Source organism: Dermacentor albipictus, chromosome 3, assembly GCF_038994185.2.
Source record: "Dermacentor albipictus isolate Rhodes 1998 colony chromosome 3, USDA_Dalb.pri_finalv2, whole genome shotgun sequence".
Taxonomy (NCBI): domain Eukaryota; kingdom Metazoa; phylum Arthropoda; class Arachnida; order Ixodida; family Ixodidae; genus Dermacentor; species Dermacentor albipictus.
Genome location: NC_091823.1, coordinates 64,347,303 through 64,373,130, shown reverse-complemented (window position 1 = coordinate 64,373,130; position 25,828 = coordinate 64,347,303). Strand labels below are relative to the sequence as shown.

At 42.9% G+C, this 25,828-nt stretch overlaps 1 protein-coding gene across 4 annotated transcripts in view; it reads right to left on the bottom strand.

Annotated features, from left to right (window-relative positions):
* Positions 1-1,160: 1,160 nt before the first annotated feature.
* The window catches only part of Pask (PAS kinase), an 85,223-nt gene continuing 60,555 nt past the window's right edge, over positions 1,161-25,828 (bottom strand). For all 4 annotated transcript variants that reach the window (XM_065436481.2, XM_065436482.2, XM_065436483.2 and 1 more), the window contains 5 exons: positions 18,728-18,991; positions 16,862-17,044; positions 12,436-12,586; positions 8,965-9,102; positions 1,161-4,574 (listed from right to left, as the gene is read on the bottom strand). In XM_065436481.2, coding sequence (XP_065292553.2) covers positions 4,255-4,574; positions 8,965-9,102; positions 12,436-12,586; positions 16,862-17,044; positions 18,728-18,991 — 1,056 coding nt within the window. In that variant the 3' untranslated portion in view covers positions 1,161-4,254. The remainder of the gene's footprint in view (positions 4,575-8,964; positions 9,103-12,435; positions 12,587-16,861; positions 17,045-18,727; positions 18,992-25,828) is intronic.

The window sequence follows — 25,828 nt, the reverse complement described above, 5'->3', positions numbered from 1 at the left end:
AGTTTTCTTCCGTCCTCAACTGTGCTTCCCTTCTCTTGGCACCGATTAGTGGTCCCCTCTAGTGCTACACCAGTTACCTGCCTTACGCAATACATGGCCTGCCCAGCTCCATTTCCTTCGCTTAATGTCAACTAGAATATCAGCTATTCGACTAACTATTGGCTAGTAATTGACCTGGATAAATGTACTCCTGTATAGACTCTAGAGGCTGACAGGCGAACCTGAATTCTGATTCCCTTGCCAAGAAATTTGACATTACATATGTCTGCCGACTATTAATCGTCAACCCTACTCGTATGCTTTCTTGGTTAAGGTCCTCAACCATTCACTGCAATTCATCCCCGGTGTTGCTGGACAGGACAATGTCATATGCAAACCAAAAGTTATTTGCCGTTGATTCTCACTCCTAATCCTTCCCAGTTTAATAACTAGAATACTTCTAAGCATGCAGTGAATAGCATTGGAGAGATTGTGTTTCCTTGTCTGATGCCTTTCTTGATAGGCAATTTTCTACTTGTGGCGAAGCAAGATAGCTGTGAAATCTTTGTAGATATTTCCCAATGTACGTATTCACATATGCCTCCTGCAATCCTCGATTACATAATGCCTCCACGACTTCTGGTATCTCTACTGAATCAAATGACTTTTCATAATCTATGAAAGCCATACGAGAGGTTGGTTGTACTCTGCAGGTTTCTCAATTATCTGCTTGAGGACATGGATGTGATCCATTGTAAAATATTCCTTCCTGAAGCCAGGCTGTCCTCTTGGTTGATTGAAGTGTTGCCCTGATTCTATTGTAAATTACATTGAATATTTTATACAATACTGAAAGCAAGCTAAAGCTCCTATAATTCTTCAATTCTGCAATGTCTCTCTTCTGATGGATTAGTATAATGTTGGTATTCTTCTAGCTCTCTGGTACACTTGAAGTCGTGAGACGTTGCGTCTAAAGGGCCGCAACCTTTTCAAGCATAATAGCTCCCCTAGCTTTAATCAAATCGACTGTTCCATCTTCTGCTGCTTTCCCTAGGACACATCCTGCAAGGCGCTTCTAACTTCATTGTTAGCTATAGAAGCCGAATTTTCCTAAACTGATAGTGCATAGTAAAAAGATGACAAGGCTAACACAATGGCAAAGCAGACATGAGACGCCTGTCTTGGCTCTGACAATATAGTGTTTATTTGTAGTAATAAATACATGTGGTACGTACATATGTACAAAAGTCTCCAAGGGCACTCTCCCAAACTCAATGGTAGGTAATCCTTACAGTAAAACAGTCTCCTCTACTTTTCCCATGCAGACCATAACAAGTGGGCAAAAAACACAGAACTCCAGTTGCAAGCATCAAAGCAAGCAATGCTTCCAAGTGCCATTACCCACCGCATTTACAATCTTGCACTTCAGTATCCACAGCAGCTTTAATGTGTTTCTCAAACAGCGTAAAAACCAGAAAACTGAAGAAATGGGGGTGGGGCACATCAGACATGCAGCCACCGAGTAAGCATGGTACATTTCACCAAAATAAGACAGAAAACATTTTCAACAAGGATCTTCAAAATTCAGACTAAAATTGCATGTAACTGTTGTATCCTGCTTTTGTTGCAAAAGCCGACAAAAATGGCTGCCTTTAAAAAGTTGACTATTACCAAAGGTCAATTATCAATGTTACATCAATTTGTCACTAAAAACATCACACAGGAATCAGGATGTATTATCAATGGACTTCAGCTTTCCAAGCATTCAGATGTACATTTCAAGCAACCTAACACTGCTACAAAGAGGAGGCAAAGACAAGCTTTTCTTATATGCTTATGCGACTAACTGCACCTAGATAATAAAGACTTGCCTAACCAGCCAACATGTTCAACATCAAAAAGGTGCAAACAGTTTGTTTTCCAAAACTAAGCTATTTTCACATGCTCACGTGTTATGCTAAAATTTGGTTTTAAAATAGATTTGCAATGTGACTATTATCACACACAAAATCAAAATGTGGGAATGTATATTAATAATAAATTTACAAAAAAACTTCAGCGCACATGTTATAAAAAAACCAGGGACGAGTACTTGAGACGCAAACAGTTGCACCTTATGATGTAGTACAATGCTGGAGTGTTAACTGAATGCTGTGCATGAAGTGGTCATGAAGCAAAAATGGAATGACAGGGAATGCTAGTTTTCAGCTACGCATCTAGCAAAAATAATCATCGCAGTCAAAGAAGCTGCTGTCTGATATGTACACACTCCAATTTAAATTGCCCATGCTTATCACAAGATAAATCTTGCACCTCATCAACGACTAGCTAGGTTATATTTTGTCATGACAAATATTTTGTCATTCTCTCTCTTTGTGAACCTTTCAAAAAATAGAAGCATGTAATTTCAAAAGTTCGCCTTGACTTACAACAATACCAAGACTTGTTGGATGCTCTTGACTTCAGTCTGGAATGGACACGTGTCACCCGTGGCTAACACCTATGCTCACTTACATAGAAAACATGCAAGACACAACTAAGCCAACTTCCTGGGCTTTCAAAACAACTGCTGCACCCATTACAGTGATGAACTGTCTAGATTGGTCCGCATTTAAACTCTTACTTGTTTTACTCTTCACAAAGAAAGCCTACTCCGAGACGCATGTTAAGGAATTTGTGGCTTGGTTTTCAGTTTTTTTAACTGCACGTAATCAAAACAAAAATGGCAGCGGACCAGCGGTGGGCCAGCTAGCAATTCAATAATGCTGCTATGAAATTTATATTGAAATTTGTGACATCACCACTCTTGTGCCCTATGTGTAGTACAACTTGGGACAATGTGCATTTAATTTACAAAACACAGCAGTGATGACACCGGGAACAATCTTGTATTAACTAAAAATGAATTTTTTTTTTCAATTTGCAATTATAATTTGAACAATAGCATTAGAGATGTGGTTGTACCTTTTTATGTGTGCCCAAGAGCAGGGCACAAAGTTAGAAATGTGTATAAATTTGTGTGCCAAACTTGTCTTGGTAAAAAATGCATGCAACAAATGATCATAGCTGCTTGGCAGGCAAGCTGCCAATTCACTTCTGTCAAGTACACCAATATCTACACCCTCGAAATTCGTACCTCCTTGACAATGCTTCTAACACTTCGTGACACTTGCAAAGAACTTCCCTGTCTTGTCAGAGTTATAAAAGCTCTGCAGGAAGACCTGACTAAGCAATGTCACTGCTACGTGACCCAGCATTTGTTCAGAGCAAAAGGAACATTCAACACAACTCGATCTGAACAATGTTAAGGAGGAGCAGAATGAATTTAGAAACCCAGTTTGGTTGAATTATTTAATTCTATGTACAGTGCTCATGGAATTAACCACATAAATTTAGGCCTAACTAATGTGCATACTTTCGTTTCCAACATCTGCAGTTCTTGCGACTTCGGCATAATTTTGGCTCATACACTTTGATCAGAATATGCATTACCTTTAGTGACCAGGCTCGTAGTGACATGACATGGCACTGTGGAGTAATTGCACATACGAAGTGTTTACTGAATAGTTTCCTTGCCACGTTTTCATTCTGTGAGCAAAGTACATTGCTGCACTGGAGATTGCTGCACATTATAATAAAACACTGCTGTTTTATATTTAACCGCCCACTTAAAAACAAGGTTGTGAGCATGCTAAAAGAGTTAAAAAAAAACACAAACCAATAAAAACACGCCAATTTACATGAGCATGTAACGAGAATATTTTACAGCCAACGCTGGTCGGAGCAGCCATCCAGTTTTCTGGAGATTGTTTCAAACATCATGGCAGTAGACATTGCATGGAAGAAAGGATTTTCAAAGCCGTGCATCGACTGCCCCTGCAGTTGCGATGACTTAATGTGCAACTAATAAAAAGAAATGGAGAAAGTAAGTCAGCTATGCAGCCGTGTCAACATCAATAGACGAAACTAAAATATCTGCTCAAAATATAGCCTGGTGAATGTCAGATGAAAAGGAAAAAAAAAAAATTGAACGAGAAGAATGCAAACAGGCAAACACATATTTGATGAGCATTCTTCATAATGCCTCAAATGTAGTCCAGGAGCATGCTTCCAATTCCTCCAAGCCATAAGGAGGGGCCCTTGCAGCAATAACCGCACTGACCTCATTGTGCAATACTGCCCCGATTCTCAAAAGTAAATTAAAAGTGAAATTTAAACGAAAAGCAAACAAGCTGCCTTGTATGCCATGTATTTTCAGCATCCGGTGCGGGTGACCTAGGAACAAGCTTCCAGTTCCCTTGAAATGTCTTCGGTACTGTAAGCTGCTGCTTCCGAGGCAATGACAGTGCCAGGCTTGTCGCACGGACCTGCAAGTGAGATTACGCTGGGTGGCGGGGCAGCAGCAGCAGCCGCAGTTGCAAGTTCGTGTGTTGATGAGCAACGGGAGTGGGCGTGGCTGGTCACCGAGCTGGCGCAGCTAAGGCTCCGGTGCCGTGAAGATGGACCATCGCTCTTGTTGAGGTCATACAGGCTGCAGCTGAAGTAGATCGAGCTGTCCTGTTGGAAGTACTTGGACGGGCTTATCTCCTCGGGGGCTGCACAGAAACACAAGGAGGGCTATGCTTCAAGCTCAACATCTTGTTGCAGCTTTGACCAGTGTTACACCATGCATCCACGTAACTTGTGCCAAAAATATTGAAACGGGCAACTGCCATGTAGCTGAACAGAACCAAGGTAACATTATTTGTCTTCACTTGGAGCAAGTCAGATTATTTCTTGTGTTTCACGTAATTACACACCGTATTCACCCGAATCTAACGTGCCCCTGAACCTAACATACACCCAATTTGCGCGGGCCGAAAGTATGAAAATAAAAGTGTGCCTAAATGTAACATGCCGCCAATTCATAAAAGAAAAATATAGCATGCCCCCCACACTTGCGATCAGAAAAAACAAGTCATGTAAAATTTAGCTTCACAGACAGGATATCTTTTCTTGTGATGAAATTAAAGCGACACGTCGTCACCATTTGCGCTTCATTGGCCACAAATGCTCAGCACATGGGGGCAGTATTCTTTAGCAATCATTTTTAGAGCTACTGCTATCGCTCTCACAAGACTCTGCGTCGAACTTGAAGTATGCATCTTATAACGTTCCTGGCATTGTGCGCAGAAAGCGAGCTGGGCACAACGCCAGAAACACTGGGGTCAATTAAGCAGACGTCCGGTCCAGAGTTGCACGAAATCTCACGAAAGTGATAGCATCTCCTAAACTTATTGGCTGAAAATACCACTCAAGATCGTAGTCGAGCACAAAATGTAGCGACAGCAACCTTCACAAATTCCTGTTCTGTCACCATTTTGTGTTGATGACGGTGCATCTGACTGTAGGCTGTGGTAGGCTGTTGCCAACGACGCAAACATGGTTTTGATTTCGTACCCGATTGCAACGAGAGGTCAATTTTCAGACCCATTTTCTCTGAAAAGAGGTGCGTGCTAGATTCGGGCAAATACGGTAATTAGTTACTATTAACTATGTAAAAGTGCCAAGCAACTTGTCGTGCAGCAATTTTTTCGGGCTTTCATGGAAATTTTTTTCAGCTTTTGAAAACACCTTTGTGTACCACATATAGAGAAACAGAAAGCTGAATCGCGAATTTTTCAGGATAGTCTACAATATTCTCATTGACACCTTTGCTGTGAATATAATAGAGTCGAACCTCAGTAAAACAAAGTTGTACTTGCAGCGAAAAACTTAATTAAATCACCAATTTGTTACTTCTAGGTTTTAAAGTTTCAGCATCAAAAACAACTTCACAAATTTTCAGAGCATTACGGATCTTGTTAGTAAGAACTTGTTGTGTCGCGTGGCGCCGTATGTCTTGGACACCATAGCTGACCACGCTTAGTGCCCGCAGCCGGCACCCACAAATGAAAAACAAGAGTAAAAAGATAGGAATGCTGGTCCTTGGAAAAGAGACAGAAAGAGAGAGAGAAGAAAGAAAAGCCAGTTTTGCCAGAAAGGAGGTTTGTAGCTTTATCGGTGTCACGCGCTCTCAGGCAACAAACATTAACAGATCCCACTCGATGACCACGAACTCGCAGTCGCAGTGCGAGCGAGCACTCCGTACTGTATCTCGGAAACTTGAGATTATGCAACTGCCAACACCAGACATGCGGGAACAACAAAATGCACGTGAAGGTACCATCCATTTCGGCTTGCCGTGGAGAGATTGCATACAAGATCAATACAGTGCATGGCCAGCGCACGGACGCACCTGAGGAGGACAAGGCAGATAAGCGCGTGTTCCTGCTCCCCCTCCTTCTCAACACGTGTTTGATCACGTTACCAAGCGTTCGCACCTTCCCCATCCCTTTTGCACAGAAGGAATCATAAGCCCGTGTGTTCCTCCGTGTGTTGTGTTGGCTATTTACCAACACAACAAATGGCAAAACGGTGTTTCCTGCGCTATGACAGCGGTTTTGCCGTTCAAACTTTTCATGCAGAAGGATGCTTGAAATGCCCTTTGCCTCAGCAGATATAGTTTTTTCTTTGTTAGGTTTACTAGCCATACATGATTGAAAGGGCCGAAAACTTCGTTAAATCAAAACTGTGTCACAAAGTTGTTTCGTTAAATTACGAAAAATAAATACATGATTTTCAATGCAACTAAGATCGGGAAATGAAAATAGTTCGTTACATCGCAAAGTTCGGTAAATCAAGGTTTGTTATATCGAGGTTTAACTGTACTTAATAAAGTTGCTTAATGAATAATAACTGATAATGTAATTAGCCAAATACAAAACAGTCTGACTTGCTCCAAGCAATAGCAAGCAACATTGCCTTGGTTCTGTCCAGCTATGTAGCACTTGCATATTTTAAAATTTTGGCACAAGTTATGTTGTACACGTGGTATGTTATGGCCACAGCATCATCGGAAACCATGAGGCGTGCAAAGCTGGGGTACCTGCTGTAGAACAGTAGCTTTGCTACTAAAGAAAGGAACACAGTGAGAAATTACACAGACCAAATACATGCCAGAGGACTGTCATGTTACATGCAAAAGAAACGATGTAGAGAAAAAAATTCCCTCTGAACATTAAAGGGACACTAACAAGAAGAAAGGTCAAGCTGTATTAGTAAATTACACTTTTCTAATAGTACCAATAAAGTCACTCCTACTCTGACAGTAGACTTGACGACCCAGAAAATATGTCAAAACGAAAGACAGATGACGATGCCCCCTTCAAGTTCCTGTGTCAGCTTGCTGCAATGTCTTATTTTGATGACACCTGATCGGGCCTAGTTATTTTTTATCAGTCAAAACAAGCAAATTTTTTTTCTAGATTAATCAAATACTGTTCTAAATGAATCAAAGGGTGTTAGAAGGTGCTGACTTTCTTTATTTGCTTATTTACATTTATTCACTTCTTGTTTTCCTGCTGTTTTCGTATAAGTTCCATTCAATGAATCACTTTTTGTACTGTAAAATGCTTTTGTATTTAGTCAACTGTTGTTTGAGCTTCTTTTGTTTTTTATTGTAGCCTCCTAACTTTGTATCTTTTTCCAAGACTATGTTTTTTTATGTTGTATTCTATTATGTCCTTGCCCCTCCTCTTCATCCGTATGTACCCTGAGGGTATCTTCAAATAAATAAATAAATAATGCATTGAAGCGAAGACAGAGTGTTAAGCGAAAGGGACCGAGTATTCAAGAAAGCGCTAAGAGAAAATGACATACGGCATTGGGATTCTGGTGTGGAATTAAAAAAAACTGAACTTTGACTTCCATTTTTACTTCCAGTCAGAGACTTATAAGAAAATTAATGGAAACAGAGTTTGCACAGAGCAGTTTATCAGTCTAAACCTATTTAGGGCATCTCTTCAGCGTCTCTTTAAAGGGGCTCTCCAATGCTTTTCAAGACAGACTTATTACCATAATCAATTTTTTGAGGTTAACTGATGTAAAATGAAAGGCAGTAATAGGTTTGCTGAATCAGCTGTTATTCTACCAAGAAATTGCAAATCATGAACCAAAAGTATCGGTGCCAACTAAAGCAAAGGCAGCTGTTAACAGTAACAACTGAATGACCTGCAAAGAGGGTCAAAAATTTGTTGCACTGTTGTTTATTGCACCATGCTGCATTTAAATGATAGTGCATCAACCGCTTTCTCTATTGATGAGATCTACACATTTCTATAAGCGTTCCCTTAAAGACCAAGGCAAAAAACATGCTAAATCAAATTGGCTATGAATTGAGCACTACTTCTGAGAACAGAGAGGTGCAACTGTGGTGTAAAGTATGCCGAGGAAAGGTTTTGCTAAAAAAACAAATTACCTGGCAACTCAACTCAAACTGACATACCTGAAACTGATTAATGCATTCTTAACGCTCGCAATACTAAACCTGAACTGCAGTGTTTAGTTTCAAGTTACGTGCAAAGACAGTTCTTGTTTGGGTTTTCTTTTTTCCGCTTGCCGAAACCCTGGTCCACAATCCTTTGATTGTGAGCATGCGGAAAAAAAAAATCCCGTGTGCCCAGAAATGCAACAGGTAAGTGAGCATCCTTCAACCCTTTTTGAAGACTTTTGTGGGACCCTTTACAATTACAAAGAAAGGCAACCACCATGTTGTTCCCACTTTAAAGCTGTCAAAGAGGCAACATCTAAACAGCGTGCATATGATGATGATGATTATGATATCTATTGGCATCCCCTTTGAAACAGGGAAACAACTAGTCACCTAGCCTGCTTCAGGTAATAAGGTTTTACTACATATATTGCAGCATAGCATTATATCTCCTCATTCTCTCTTCATTAAATTCTCTATCTCAATATTGTAGTTACCTATGCCTATAATATCTACGAATGTTGCCATGCAAATAGAGAGGATGTAGCTGAGCAATGGTGTTGCATTATCACTGCTGCGCTGTTGCAACAAGTTAAAGAGAAGCAGCGGCACCAAGTTAAAAAGAAGTCTCTCACTGGCATGGACAACATCTTCGAAGCGGTAGCTCTCGGGGCAAACAGGCTGGGTGGTCCACGAGTGGCGCTCGGCCTCAGCCAGAGTGCAGCGCTGCCGTGGGTCAGGATGAAGGAGCCATGAAATCAGCTCCCAGAGGTCTGCACCAGGACAAAGCAGGAACACATACACCCATTGCAATGCCTGTCATATAGCCTGGAAACACTCAGTATCCTTGTTAACCGAGATACACACAAGTTGAAGTAAGCCACAGCTAAAACCTCCATTTACCTGACGTCCGTCCAACAATTTTTTTTTTACTCCCCTAGAATGCATCTATAGACAGCCACAAACTCTTTCTCTCATTACGTGTGTATTAGTAAGAATGGGGCATGCAAGACGACAAAGAAGATGAAGACAACATGGAGCTGTATTATCTACGTCTTCTTGCCTTGCGTGCCCCATTAGCGCTACACACCATGTACTAATACAATACAGTGAAACCTCGTTAAACCGTAGTCGGCCGGAGCTCGGAAAAAGTACGTACTAAACGGTAGTACTGTTTAAGCGAAATAGCATGAGATCGCCCACTTACCTGTCGAGAACGGAACTCAGAGAGAGTGCAATGAAAGGGGAAAAAACATGCAGTATTTATTCACTTTGCGGGACGTAAGTGTTATTTTCGTTTGATGTCGCGGCGGCCTAGCACGACAGCGGACTCAAACTTACTGAAGCTGCGTGCCAGCTTCTCAACCAGCCCCCCTCCTCTCGGCAAACACTCGCACGGCAGATTCCTCGTTGGCGTTACGTATTCTCCGTGCACGCGCGCAGTAGTGCTGCATAAGTCCCGGGGCGCCTTTTTCATTGCCGCGTGCCGGAGTTCGGAAAACTTTTCGTTTGGAATAGTTACGTTTTCGCGCCCCTGTTCTCCTTGCGACGATCGCATTCATGAGGCTGACGTAACGCGCAGCTTCTGCCACTGTCGGGCCTGAATAGCCCGTGCTGTCGCTTTCCGTGTCGTCCTCATCACTGTCGCTAGTTGACACTTCGGCAACAGCGGCAACGATGGTGAAAAGTCGAACCTCGTAGCCGACATCTCTTCGCGGTCGCAGCAGCGCTGCCGAGCAACTTCGCATTCCAAATGCCACACACTGTAGTCAACAGCACATCCATGTCGCGGGCCAGCGCCGACTTCTTCGTGTCACGTTCGGTAGCACGGACGATGTCTAATTTTTCTTCTATGCTGAGCACCCGGCGTCTTTTTTATCCTAGCTTCGGCATGACGCGAGTCCTCGCTTGCACGACGCCACAACGCTTTCTGGCACGGCGTCCATGCGGCGTTGAAATGATGTTGATGTTGATGCGGCTTCACGTGCAAACGCACAGGGCGCTTGGAGGCCGTTGTACCGATCTCGGAGGCTTGTTGTTCTGCCGGGCTGCCCGATGGAGACGACGCGCCGCCGTGTTTCCGCGACGAAAAGTGGAAACGCTACGTTTTAACCGATGCGTACGCAATAAGCTGGTACGGTTTATGCGGATACAAAATACATTATGTTCAATGGCCGCTGAGTCGGGGAATTGACTTTACTACTTTTAAACCGAAACTACTGTTTAAGCGGGTACGGTTTAACGAGGTTTTACTGTACCAACTAGCCAATCAGTCTGTCCAGTCTTCCGTTCCATTTGGCGAAATGATTTTACACAGCAACTTTGCAAGACAAACAGTGCACAAGCACTTTACCACATTGGGGGAAAATAACCCACATGAGGGAAGCATCAAAAGAGTTTCACTAAGCCATGTCCTGTCCAAGCAGCACCTCAGTGCTCGTGCCAGGCATGTTCCAGTTGTGTTCATGGGGAACTCGAGAATAAACAAGCATAAGCAGGCACTGGCTGCTGAAAGATGACGGCAACAGAGGAACCTATGGGTGGGTAGCAGTGGTTTGGTTGCAAAAAGTGTACAAAAAAGAAATATGTGCAGAAATAGACGATGATTGTCAACGTAAGCGAATAGCCGAACGCTTCAAGAAAGCTATTCGCTTTATTAAGGAATGGCACGCCTGACGGCATAGGCGCAGACTAGGGGGGGGGCTCCGCCCTACCCTCCAGAGCCCCCCCCACCTACACACACCTAAAATGCCATTACAAGAGCTTTGTCACCCACATCATTTGAGGCTTTATTTATTCATAGCTGCAGTAAATTCTTTTGACTTGCCTCTACCTTATCACTTAAAATTTTATTGAGGCGAATAGCTTACTGCATCACTGTTGGCGCGGACGCGCATGGCTTTTAATTCATTCTTTCGTTTTATTTATGCAAATACTGACAATAGGAAGACCCGCGCATTAGAAGCACTAGCGGTGGCTGCCTCAACTGTATTTTTTCACTTCAACATTGTTTTAAATGTCTGCTGTAAGTATGATGCACATACACAATATATTTAAGTATACACACTGGACAAAGTTTATTATATTCTTGAAAGAGATGGAGGTAGCCAATTAAAAATTATTTCTAGAGGTATGGATAGCCTATGCCTAGAGAATGAATATGTTGATGTATGTTCATGCTTCAAATTGCTTTGCGTGCTTTCTGGACCATGAAAAAAACCTATAGACTTCAGTGAACCCTTCGGCAGAGACTTTTTATCAATGGCGTGTGGAATGAATGTGAATGTTGTGTCTCAGTATTGCTTTTCTTTTTAGTAAGCAGTGCTAATGACTCAGGAAAAAAAAAAAAATAATTTACAACATTCAGTGGGGATTGGAACATTGTCAGTTGCATGCAAAGGTCATAAATATACGAAGTGTCCCAATTAATTAACATGCACCAAGATTTTTAAAAAGAGCAATGCATTACTCTAAGAAAACCTAGTGCATATTGTTTACAGTACAGTGGAGTAGATGCCAGTAATTTTTTCTTTACTGAAATTTAATTAGACAATTGTAATGATCTAACTCGAGACGTACTATCCTAAATATCAAAGCGTGAATGAGGCATTCCCCCCCCCCCCCCCCAGGCTGAGGGATCCCCTGAGTGAATACCACTTCAATGGAGTGACAGCACAGAACATTCACCTTAGGACAAGCGTGCACACTCCCAACTGGCTGGCACTTCTCATCACACCAGAGTTGTGCAACTGTGAGGGCTCACGTTCATTGAGTGAACTCTCTTCGCACTTCCTTGCGCATGTGACACCACGTGCTTAGTTAACAAGTGAACATTTACTGCAGCTCGTACAGCCCATAAAACTAAGAGCCTCACGTCATGCAATATCCTAATACTTCGATATTGCTTTCGATGCTTCGACCTTCGGTGAAACCACAAAGGTTTTTGTTTTTTTCTAAATGCTTGGCACCATCCACACCTCATCAAAAGCTGTAGAATGGTGCAGTGTGCTGTGGGTACTTCAGTAAGGTGCACCATAGGCTGCAAGGTTGGGGCATTCCAACAATGTTTGAGAAGATCGCATGCAGGTTGCAGAGCCTTTCCTCACCTCTAGAAGTTGCATAGGGTGGCTTGAGCATTGCTGCAATTGTTTCTTCTACATCAAAAAATGGGTTCTCCCCAAATATGAGCGTGTACAGGGTCACGCCCAGCGCCCACATCTCCAGTTCGGGTCCAGCATATGGGTTGCCCTGCAAGACCTGAAACCGAAGAAAGAAGAAAGGCAGTGGGAGGAAGCGTTTACTAATTTAGTCTAATCTGTAGGTCTCTGATCTGTTGAAGTTAATAACAAAAATATTTCCTAGATCATGCAGCTAATAGCATCGAAGTATAAACTATTATAACAATCAAACTAACACTGCAAGAGTATAACTTGGATGAAAGAAAGGGGTGAAAACACGGTGCTGACTTCCAAGGTACTAACTTCCAGGATAATGACTTCCAAGTGGTTTATTCTTTTTGGAACAGAATCTTTAATACAATTAACATAAAACAATCCTTTTTCGTTGTACTTAGTAATATTTTATTCTATAGTCATAGTCTAATAAAAAAAAGAATAAGGGTAATGTATTGATATAATAATACTAATAACATATTAATATAACATCAAATAAAAAAAGTCAAATATCGAATTGAATATTGAATATAAGGAAATGTTTCATAAAATGTAATGCTTACAAATTTTGCTTACAATGCTTACAAATCAAAAGAGCGGCTGCAGCTGAGAAAGCCATCATTCGCCTGAAGAAGACACGGCAAAAAATCTATCAAGGACTTTTTTCTGCGAAGTGCGCCGCCAGCTGGTGTGCTGTTGATCGATCAGTGATGAGGTGTTTGGCGTGAATAAAGTAGCAATTCCTCGCTGTCTTTTTTTTTTTCGCTTGTTCTTTTCCCTGCAACGGCCCTTTTCTTTTTTGCGTGGCGGGCTGCTGCGAGATTTGGCGGTGGGTACATCCTCTCTTGCTTGCTAATTGTGGATAGAAATGGATAGTGGCTATAATGAACCAATGCTTATAACGAAGTAATAACGACCCCCCTTCAACTTCATTATAACGAGGTTTTACTGTATTTGAATAAAACTATTGGCCTAGATTCGAATAAACACGGTATGTATGAGGCATGTACTGCAGTGGCACTCCTTATTCGTGCTGCCCTATGAACACTCAGTGCCATCTAGAGCTGCACCATCAAGTTGTGCTGCTGAGAAGTCCACACGTGGCATTCGAAACGAGAAGCGTTTCAGTGACCGAAGTGGGCTAGAGGGTCATTGAAGAGCGCCACACACCTACTGGCACATAGCGAGTGGCACAAATGCAGTACTCCAAGCTGGCGTCAAAGAGTTCCTTCGAACAGCAGCACCTACCCAGTTCCGCGTCGATAGTGACCGATGTCGGTGTGAGAGAGGTTTGTTGAAGAGCAGCACATGTGTTCACAGTGCCACATACTCAGTGACCCAGGGTGGTCCTATGGTTGCTTTCGAGCCCTGTTACCTTAGCACAGCAGCCCAATGCACTACCCGTGTGACCACTGACTACCCCGTGACCCAGGTAGGTGGGAAAATGGTTGGATAAAAACAAATGTACATAGATAGCCTCCAAAAAGTATGTGAAGTACTCAAAGAATGCTAACACATTAAAAAAGACCGAGGTGCATCTGCGAATGGTGTTGGAGAATGAGAGGCCACCGTACAGCGTGTCACAAAGATGGCAGCTGTGAGCTAACTCTGTTCCCATCCCATGTACTCACTTTAGTTCTTGAGACGGTCTGTTGGCTTTCCAAGTATCGCGCAACTACTGAGAACAGATACATGTCGATTTGGCACCAAACCATAACTTTAGTTGCCGATGCCTGACGAAGCAACACCAATTAGGATGAATGGCTCAGCAGCATGGCCTAGAGGAAAATTTGCCACTGGCCAATGCGCTAATGGGCCACAAGTCATCACGGAATGTTTGCACAGGTGGTTCATCAGTGACTAGTTCCGAGACCACACGTATGGGCTAGATTGATGGATTGACGGCTGTTGAAGCAGCATCAAAAGGACCCTGAAATGATTTTGACGACTGTGTCAAACATACCGAGTCTTTAGGGTAGGTCCTTCTAATCATTAAGTGATGCAATTAAGTGCTCCATGTAGAGCGTCTAATTTAGTATAAGGTTTTAATAAAGTGCATCTCTACCGATCGCAGTGGAACCTTTTCCCTGAGTTTTCAGCTGCCCTGTTACAATCTACATAGCTGGTGCATGTGATGCATGTTCGGCAAGCTATCCGATTGGCTACCTAGGTTGCATCATCAATAATTTTTCCAACTTTATGGTGAGCAAATGTTGTTTGTAATAGTTTAAATGTTGGTTAATTTGTTTTCATAAAAAGAAAGGCAACAGAAAGAGAATACACAACAATTTATCACTACACTCAAGCACTTCCGACAGACAGTAAGTGTCGTCTGCTTGTGTTACAATGTTCTCCGTGTTCACACAAGCTGCGTGGTTAGTGTTGGTCTCAAGCTTGCGTTTTGCGAGCACCGTGGATCTTCCTTGTTACGTTGTGGGCTGCAAATCCAGTGATCGGCGAAATGCCAAGCTGCGACACTGTGTGCAAGGCAACATGCAAGCAGAGTGGCTGCAGTGCATTGAGCTGTCAGTATCCGATCGGCACCAGCATCTACGTATTTGCGGTCGTCATGTTATGCCGGAGGATTACAGCCACAGTATAGAGTTTTAGCATGTCCGGTATTCGAGTAAGTGCAAACGGACTGGGTGTCTTACTAAATGAGCAAAGGCACCAACTTCAATGCCCCACACGGTGAAGACACCTAGTAGCATAGAACGCAACCAAATACAGCTAATATAACAGTAACTAAGTGCATTTTACTTTTGCCACTGGTGTTTGCTGCTGGTGTAAATTTTTGGCATGAGCATAATCATGAACATGTTGTCCTTTTTAAATGTTTAAAATGTTTTACATTTGGTTATAGCCATGTTAGCTCTGTGTTTTGGCTGGGTAAGCTCTGCACCAAAAGGTGGCTACACCGTGCAGGTCACTCACGTAGGCGCTACAGCCCCTTCGTCACAGCGGTAGTAGTATGGAGGGGTTTTGGTTTACATCCGCCAAAACACCCAGCTCGCCTGTGGTTACCAGAATACAAACACGCTCGGCGCTGCGATAGAACGCTCGCAGTGCACGCTGCTTCAATAGCTCTCGCTGGGGATCAACGGCCAGGCTGCTAGCGTAGAGGTTGGAGAGCCTTCGCGCAGTGGCTCCATGGCAACAGGAAATATACAACATGAGGCCACATCATGACGCAGAGCCAGTGAAAGTTGAGCTTAGTCCCGATCACTCAGCAAACAAGTTGAGGAGAAAAAGCATGTCTAGGGAGGGAGGTAACTTGTAATTGTCTGTAGCTCTCTTAAAATGAGATGCTTCTCCTAAATTGCGGTGCAAATGTTTTACTGCAGCTGTACCCTATGTGTCTACAAAATCTGTACAAACCATTTCAGGGACCCTTTCAGTTCATCTCGGTGTATCCAACACAATCTGCATGCCTCCCTGCAGCTAATCGGCCCGATCTTCATACATTTCAAATTTTTTGATTACGTGATTTTTGTTGCCGTTCCTTTTGTCCATGTTGCATTATTGTTTCGATCAGTCTTGTCAATCTAGACGAACTTTGGAACCAAGAAGAGGCGAATGGCAGCATTCAGGCTCTGTGTGTGCGATCTCCGCATCAAGCCAACGTCGAGGAGAGCATGCAGTAGGGCTGAAGCAGTCACAGAAGCAAAGTCTACGACTGCAGCAGCCAGGGCCACCTATCTACGGAACACCTGACACTACTTTTGCACCAAAAACAAGAAAGTGAGGCGTTCACTTCCGTGGCATCAAGCATGAGGCTCTCCGTGGCAAACATGACATGCAGCACTACACGAGTCTCTACATTGAATATATATTTAAAAAAAAAATAGTAGATCTTCCATTCGCAAATTGAATTATTTGAACATTCACTATTCGATTCAGTGAATGATTAGAGTATTCGCATACCACTAAAAAGAATAAACCAGTTGCAAGTTAGAGCTGTGTTTTCATCCTTCTCTTTCTATTGTCCACATTCTACCTCTGCCCTGTTTAGTTAATCATGTCCAATCAACTCAGCCAAGCCTGCATGTTAAACAGAGTTTGAAGATGTACACGACATGCAAGTCCTCAATCTTGTCAACTGTCAAAGCGCCCTGTACCTTTTGTACTAGAAAATGACCTAACTGGGTTATCAGAACCAAAAGCTGCAGGTAGATTTTTTGTTTTGCTTTTTGCTCAAATCAAGGTGTATTGCAATACAGTATTTGAAGGTAAGCATTCGACTAAAATTGACTGGCAGTTGTCTGTCGGATGAAACAGGCACAACTGGAAGCCCAGTTGTTGCCTGCAGAAAAACCTTTAGGAAGGCTACCTTGCAAGCATGCGTCATACAAGACAGTACCTCAGGGCTGCAGTACTCTACGGTGCCGCAGAAGGTGGTGAAGTGGCGGTCAGGAGCCATAAATGCAGCAGAGCCAAAGTCAATAAGCTTCACTTTGAAATGCTCATCGATAATGATGTTCTCGTCCTTGACATCACGATGTAGAATGTGCAGGCCATGCAGATATGACAGGGCACTTGCCACCTGACAGAATCAGAGGTTTAAACAAAAACAAGGTTGCACAATGCAATGCACAGTCTTAAAACAAAAGGGAAGAGCTAACCATAAAATGGTAAGTGATAATGTGACACATCTAGTCACAAGTACAATACATTAAAATTACAAATGAAGAAATTTCAATAGCCAGCACCATTGTACTTCAATGCAAATGCTGGAAGCTGCAGTTTCAATATTTCTTTCATCTGCACTTCTGATGCTTTATCTTCTTTCTTTTTTTTATTAAAATTGTTGACAAAAACTTAAATAGGTGAAATGAATTAAGTTTGTTACACAGAACTAATATTCTGAGAGAATTAGGGAATGCTCTTCCACAATAAATTTTTGAAAAGCTGCAGTGATGGCAGAAGTATAGATGAATATACAAACAAAACAAATGTTTGTTTTGTACTTTCACACAGACCCTTTTAATTAAGGGCACATCCTCATACATCCACACACTAAGTTACAGGTCGTGGGGATATATGAAGCTCAAACCATCTCTTGAGTTCATTTGAGCCTTAAATCATGGTGGTGCTCTCCTTACAGGTATCTTTAGGTGACAAGCCTAGATAAGGCAATGACAATGACACAGGCTTAATTTCTGCCGATGTCACCAGATTCTGCTGAACTTGTAATGAATGGTGAAGAACTTTTCCAGTAAATGTTACAAGGCGGACTCCAAAGCCGTCATGCAACAAACAAGTCAACATTACTAGCAAAGAGAGGGCACATTCTCATGTTTGTTTTCCTGGACCAAGAATTCAAGAAATAATATAATGTTTCATCTGGATGATTGTGACTAGTTCTGCTCATCATTAACTTGCTGCAGCTTGCAAAGGAAGTAGTACTACTTCATAACAATTACTGTCATTGCTAGCAGTAATTGTGATAACTGCAATCATAATAATATGGTTGTTACCAGGTGAACAATACTCAGAATCAGAATTGGTTTTATTGTGATGATAAGAAAGATTACAGGATGTTAATATACAGAAGGAGGTCCGGAAGTCGAAGACTGCAATGGGACCTCCTTTACAAACTAAACGTAATAAAACATAGATTACAGCAGTTTCAACAAATTGTTAACAAGGAAGAATTACAGGTCTTAGTATAAATAGCATAATTGAAGAATTAAATGTGCATAAATAAGAGTCATATAAAGAAGCACTGTAGCATAATCTCTTTGAACACTAATAAATTAAGAGCGTAAATGACATGACGTACACAGCATAATTTGCGAACTCAAATATATATGCATGGCAAGGACATCAAAAAACCTAATGGTGTGACAATGAAAATGAAATGAAGGCACCCTAAAAGAATGGTTGCGAGTATGAACTAGGCATCAGTATTCGACAATATATTCTTTTAGTTGTTTCTTGAATTCGTGAATTTTAAGTGTTTTTATATCTATTGGCAGTGTGTTCCAGAATGCGACAGACAAAAAATGGGATGCTCTGCTTACCATAATTAGTATGCATTTTGGGTAAAATGAAGTTCCTATTTATTGCAAACCTGGTAATATTGGTATTTATTAGAGAAAGTTGTGCTATCAAGCTATCGCATCGAGTGTAAGTGATTTGACGAAACAAAAAAAGGTCACGAGACCATGTTGTCATGAGATATAGTGCCGCAGATAACTGCTGAGTTGTCAAGAATTTCACATACCTGCCTGAAGATGTACGAGGAAAGGGGCTCATCAAGGCACGGTGCCCTGTCAATGAACTCAAAGAGATCCATGCCAGCCCCATGACGTTCCATGACCATCTGGAAGTGGGAGCTGTTCTCGAAGACATCCAACACCCGCACAATGTTGGGGTGGCTGAGCGTGGTCAGCAGGCTCACTTCTAGGGGCACAACCCTCCCCATCATCTGGTCGTGTACCCAGCTCTCTTCATACACCTTGCACTTGCGGATGAACTTTGTTATCACCTGGCACACAGAAACACGAGTGAAAAAGTTGTGAACTACAGAGCTTTAGAGACCTGAACCGGCACATCCAGCCAGATTTAACTAGGCTTAGAATGTGCACGAGACTTACGATGCACTTGGCCGGCAATTTGAGCGCTCTGGAGTGATCTGACGAGCGCATTACATTTGGTTGGTTGAAATCAAGCGCTCAGGGCACATTTACCTGGTTTACACTTCTTCAAGGCACTGTTTTGAGTCATGGTTTGTGTAGAATGACAGATGGAGAGATAAATGCAACAAAAGCAGCAACAAATGGGGTCCTGGCCTAGAAATCTCAAAGAAAAAAATTGTGGCAGAACCCACCTCAAGATGATTGTCGATGATAATGCGTTAGCATTGTATATCAATATAGCAAAAATGTATTGCCACCATTGAACCAACTTAAGTACAAGGTGTGTACTGCAGTGGGATTCCCCTTTCGTGCTTTCCTAAGAACACTCGCCGCTATCTAATGCTGGTGCCGCGAAACCTGCGCGTGGCCTGTGCGTGGCGAACACTGAAAAACGCATCATGCGACAACCGGGATCCTCTCTCATGATTCCTTCCGGACACACTGTGCCATCTAGTGGTGCTGCCAAAAAGCTTGCGTGTGACTTCTGAGACAAGAGGCGTGACGCGCCGGTGCCTGCAAACGCTGAAAATTGTTCCTTCGCTTGCTGCAGACATAATACCACATATTCAGTGACTCAAGTTGGCAAGAGGTTCATTAAAGAGCAGCAGATACCCAGTGCATTCATGACACAGCTTGATAAATTGTTGGTATGAAAGATGTTCAATGAAAAGTGGCATGCATCCAGTGCATTTATAACACAGCCTGCTAAAGCATTGGCAATTTTTTTAATTGGTGATTATACACGACGGATTCTTGTGATGGTGAAACTAACGAGACAGAGACTGGGTTATATGGTATATTCAACTGAAGAATGTTAATTGATTTTTATGTGGTTTGGTTGCTTTCTAATACAGTTTAATTTGTTTATATTAACTTGCTGTCCTTGACAAACTCGTCATGAGAGTTTGATTCCACTCAGCATCTGAGAAATTTAAGTAAATTTAAGAAATATTTTTTGTTGTTGCAGAGCGGTCATTGTAGGCATTACTGTTAGCCAAGTTTATGTCAAAGACATTCATTGAAGAGTGGCGCACACCTAATTGCACACACCCTGTGACCCAAGTTGGCATCAAAGAGGTTCATTGAAGGCTAGCACAGATCGACTGGCACACACCCAGCGCTCGAAGCCAGCTTCAACGAGTTTCTTTGAAAAGCAGTACCTACCCAGTACCGCATCTGCAACGATTCTTGTGAAAGAAGTTCGTTGAAGAGTGGCGTGCACATGTGCACGCATTTCCACATACGTACTCAGTGACACAAGTTGTGCTGACAGTTGGTTTCGAACCCTGTTCCCACAGCATAGCAGCCCAATGTGCTACCCATTCGACCATTAACTATCCAGTGATCCAAGTAGACAGGAAAATGGTTAAATGCCAACAAACATGCATAGATATAAACATACAAACATAGATACATAGCCTCCGGAAAATGCGTGAGGGACTCTAAGAATGCTAACACATAAAAAATACATGTCCCCAATTCGATTTTTGTGAATCTCCTGCTTCCATTTATTTTACCCACTGATGTAACCTCTCGTTACCAATGGTAAAAACTTAAAGCCTACATAGAGGAAGTAAGTTTGCATTCTGCAGTTGACTGCTCAATGTTCACGGACTCCGGGGTTCTGCTGATTCTGTTACCATGGTAACAAATTACATGAAGACACACCACGCTGAGTTGTTTACACCGCTGAAGAAAATGCCACTGCAAGTAATGAGTTTCCCTGACAATGATTGAGAGGCATGGTCGCCACTACTGGTCGAGCATCCTGGGATTGTGCAACCTCTCCTTCTTTCATAGCCTACGCAGGCAGTTCAGCACAGCAATGCAATCAACGAAAAGGGTGCAGCAACACCGATGCACCAAGGTGTGAAACTTGAACCACTTGAACAGCACTCACGAGTGTACAGCACATGCAAAACGAGGAAACAAGGCAGCGAGGCTGCTGACGCACAGATGCACTATAACAGAGCAATGCTCAGAGGCCATATGGAAAGAGCAGCCAGTGCCCCCTACTCTACTCTGTAATTGGAGTGCTTTTTTTTTTAATGAGTTTTTACTGCACTGCAGTGGTTATTTGAAACTGTTTATAACCAGTCACACACAAATGAGGGGCAACATTGATTCCGGCACAAATGCTTCTCGTAAGCACTACTCGGTGATGATGCAGTTGACAGCGATGTAGCAATTCATTTGAGTAATTAAAGTATTAATTAGCAGAATAGATTGGTCTTTTTGGCAACACTTGGAGCAGGACAGCAGTAATGTGCAGCCATTGCTCAAAGGTTGTTATTATTGTGCAATCAGTAAGTGCTGCTCCGTAGAAAAGCAAGACACAAAGCCAACAGCAACATAAAATTGCGAATGTGCTAGGACAATTTGCGCCATCAGGCACAAGACAAAAAGTCTTATGGCAAACGTCTTATGTGCATTACAAATGACGAATGTGCTTTGATATGCTTTACCACACTAGACAAAATGTGGATTACGCTCAATAACAATGCTAGAAGCTCGACAAGAGACTACGAATGGCACCAAGGCGAGGTGCCTCCGTACGGTGTTTCGCAAAGGTGATGGTGGTGGAGAATAATGTTTGTAGCATCCCATACACTTGCTTTTGTTGGAAGGTGGTTTGTTGGCTTCCTGTGTGTTGACTGTTCTCTGCGAATGGATAACAGTTGATTTGGCGTAAAACCGTAACCTTTGTCACTGATACCTGATGACCTTTTGAAGCACTACCGATTAGGCCCAACGGCCAAGGCAGTGTGCCATGGCGAAAATTGGATGTTGGCCGATGTGACTGGAAAGCTTTCCACAAGCCGTTGTGGGAAGCTTGCCACTAATATGCTTAGTGGCTAACTAGCGATATGTTCCGAGATCATACATACGTGTTTTCAACAACCATCGAAGCTGGCAACTACTACAATCGCACATAGAAGTTTGCAGATTGACAGAAAGTTCCGAACTGCATGTGCAAAGCGTGAATCTGTGTGCATGAACATGTGTATGCGACACGACCTGCGAGCCTTCCCGTGACTAACTGGCATCTTCGCAAATAGACGCCGCTTTCGTCACCGTTCCCTTTGTCAGCAGTGGGTATAGGAATTGCATCAACTGGAATTGATGACACAGACGGCCCTTTCAGTGGTGGAACATCCATTTCACCTTTCGGTGCAGGTCCTGGCGCAAGCAAAAAGCCGATCTGGTGCAGCAGCAAGCACCTTTAGCGCAGGGTCCAATGCAAGTGCATTTACCATATACCATGGAAATTTTAACTGACATGGTCAATATGTTGTAAAGATGGGTTTGCGCAAGGCTCACCCTACAAGTACGGTTAGGAAAGGACGCGACGCTCCTCCACATCACAACGCGCAAAGGGTGCTACGGCCGGGTTCATCGATAAGGCACAGAGGAGGCACCACAGATAGATAATCAACAAACGTGTGTTTATTAACCAAGGATGCAATGCAGTACGACAGTCACGGCTTGTGCGCAAAGGCTCACGGTGAGCAAGACTGATCAGTGCACGTGCCTGCAATGAACATAACATCACAAAATATACTTATGTCATGCCATTCACATTAGAAAGTTTTCGAATAGGGCAAAGGTTTTGCAGCCGTAAGAAAAAAAAATCCAATAGTGTCAATGCCATTGCACATGCGTGAGACGTAAACAGGGTTTTGCGTTTGCGTCAGTGATTATTTCACAGAACTAGTGCAGCAACCCAAGCTCGATGCAAAACTTTTGCATCAATAAACCTTCCATCAGCCATTGAAGTGGTGGCTCTCATTGTGTACCACATTCGACTTCATTTGCTAATACCATTTTTAACTATGTACAATGTGCGATTCTGATCGCAACAGCTCTTTTGCAAAGCCCTGCTATGATCTATAAACATTGAAAAAGCTTAGCTTTAATCTTAGAATGTGACATGCTCCTTTGGCAAACCACGAAGTTTGCCAAAGGCCACAGCATATGGGTATTTGATGGTCCACAAACAACCATTGTTGCATGGACACTATCACAGCTGTTCAAAACTAATTTTGTTATAAGTAGGGAATTTGATGCGTACAACGGCAATCTGTGATGTGCCGTCGGGACAATTCAATCTTTTTTTTTCTAAAGTATTGGAAGTTTCAATATCATTATTTTTCAAGTTGCATCACACTGCATGATCAGTCTTCTCAGCGAGCAATTACCCGCTGCTTCATTTTCTTAATCCAGTAAATTTCATTGTTTGGTGCTACACAAGCATGAACATTTGCCATGCTCTTTTTTATGTGCTTTTTACCGTTCCTTTCCACTCCAGTAAACTTGCCAGTACCTAGCATCAACAAGTTCACAGACCAAAGCTTGATGACATTAGCTGAGCAGCGCATGCAGGCTAGCATCTCAGGGCACGCTTTCTGCTACTCACTGAATGTCGCAGCCCCGACGCCATATCAGAAATCTTCCTCGTGGAAGTGCTTGCTGCACACTCGAGTTGTAGTCGATGGCTCCTTGATGGCTCTAATTTTTGCAATCCAAGCTTCATGCAGCTTCTTCTCGTGCGGGTACGTGTGAACACTGACACCGGACTCCACTGTGTACGTCCAGGACTGTGGCACCGACCAGTAGCCTACCAAGTTGGACACCCTCAAAGGCAGCCACTACCTATTATTATAGGGCTTTCAAGTGTTGTCGGGCGCACACCTGAAGCGGGAAAAACCTCCCCACTTAATCAGAACGGAAGTGCAGGTGGGACTTTAAACTTTCACTTTGAGCTCACTTCGCTGCTTCCGAAACAGCCAACATGGAGATCCCTAATACCATGTCACTTCGATGGTGGCACCAGCTTTTCAGTGGTGGAGCTCTCCCTCAATAGTGAGAAACTGTATGGACAGGCCTCTGCTTCCTTCTATGATGATGATATTGTGCTGTTGGTTTTGATTTGCTCTTATGCTTTGGCGTAGGTTCGGTGCAATTTTCCGCTAAAATGACGTTTTGGTGCAGGATGGTGCAAAGGCCTGCTCTTGGCGCAGTTTGGTGCAATTGGAACAGCTGTTCCACCACTGCCCTTTACAAAGACAGGCGTGCTTCATAATTAGATTGTGCGTTTGGCACGTAAGAACTCCAGAATTAAATTTTCTTTTGTCCTGAAACCAACTAAGTGCCTTGGCAAGGCTGCTTGTAATGCATTGACCTCAGCCTAGTATATCACCAAATATGTGAAAAATAATGCAGTAGATAATCGAGTCAAAACTGAATTATTTAATGTTCACAAATCGATTCTTATAGTTGAGTACAGTCAACGTGCGATTTTCGGACTGCTAACGGGCCGCGACAATGTCGGGAAAATCTGGCAGTCCGAAACAATGAATGCATGCCTTTTACTGCCCCCAAGAGCTCAAATCACCATAGGCCCGTGCAAAATAACTCTGAAGACCTGCCAGTACACCTAATGGTGTATTGGTGCTCATACTGTGACAGGAGACAATGGGTGTGCACGCGTGTATGGTTAAGGAACACATACTATGTCCCGTGACAAATGTCCCTTCCCAGTCTTGGTATGCTTCACCGCGTAACACTTGTATTGAGGAGATGGTCACTTTCGGGAACCAACCATTACACAACGTGCCGTGCTTTTCGAGCTTCGAAGCCATTGGTGAGGATTACAAAGGCAAAGTCAGCGCCACTGCTAACAGCAACGAATTGTTTTAATGAAAAACATGGCACCAAACAATAAGAAGCTTGGTAGCGAACGTAGAAGTAGCTAGGCCTAGCGTTGCCACGGTGGTGGCTACGGCTGCCAGCGGATCTGTGTGCATGAGCGTTTGTTCAAGACGGCGAGATAATCAAAAGGGTGGTGGTGGTGGCTTCAGTAACTGCCGTTTCGGACCTTCGGTTATGGCAAAATGACCGGAAGCTGGAATGGCGAAGGGCTTTTGTGCCCGAAATTTCAGACGTTCTTATGCATTGACTCTATGGGGTGACTCTATGGGTGGTGCCGTGAAGGTGTCCGAATTATCGGGCATACGAAAAATCAGTCGTTGACTGTAGTTGCATAACTCTACAGAAAACATTGCATTGCCGTGAAAACTCGAAAATACCGCACTTTTGCGCAGTTGGCGCAAATGGCACTTGAGTGGGTGCAGCCAGGAGCAAGCAAGTCAAATTGTAGCGAAATTGCGCAAATGGTGGAGTTGGATCACAACTGCTTGCTGTGGTTTCTTTGTACTGGCAATGTCAGTGAGCAGAGGGTTTGCCAAGCGTTTCCTATGGCGGCACAGAAATGTCAGCACTATGTGCTCACGCGGTAGACGAAGATCAAAGTTACTGACGACTTCGAGTGCGGCAGCTTCACTAAAACGTCAATGTTCTTTTACTAAATGACTTTATTTTTGGAATTATGCTTTGTGCGACAAGCTCTACTGGGCGGCTGCTGCTAGCAAGTAGAAACTTTGTAAGAAGACGCCTTCTAATGAGATCTGCCCAACCTATTGCTGTTGGCAATAAAGTATCTGCCCATTTGAAGAGAGCACCTTGTGTACCCTTAAGTTCAATCTCTTGGTAAGTGAAAAACAATGGAACTTATCTCTGTGGTCCTTTGAGGTTCTCTTTAATAAGAGTCCTCTGTATATAAATTGTAATGAGAGCTAAGCTAAAATTCAGTACTTATCCTCTATCTGTTCTTTTGCCCCTTTTGT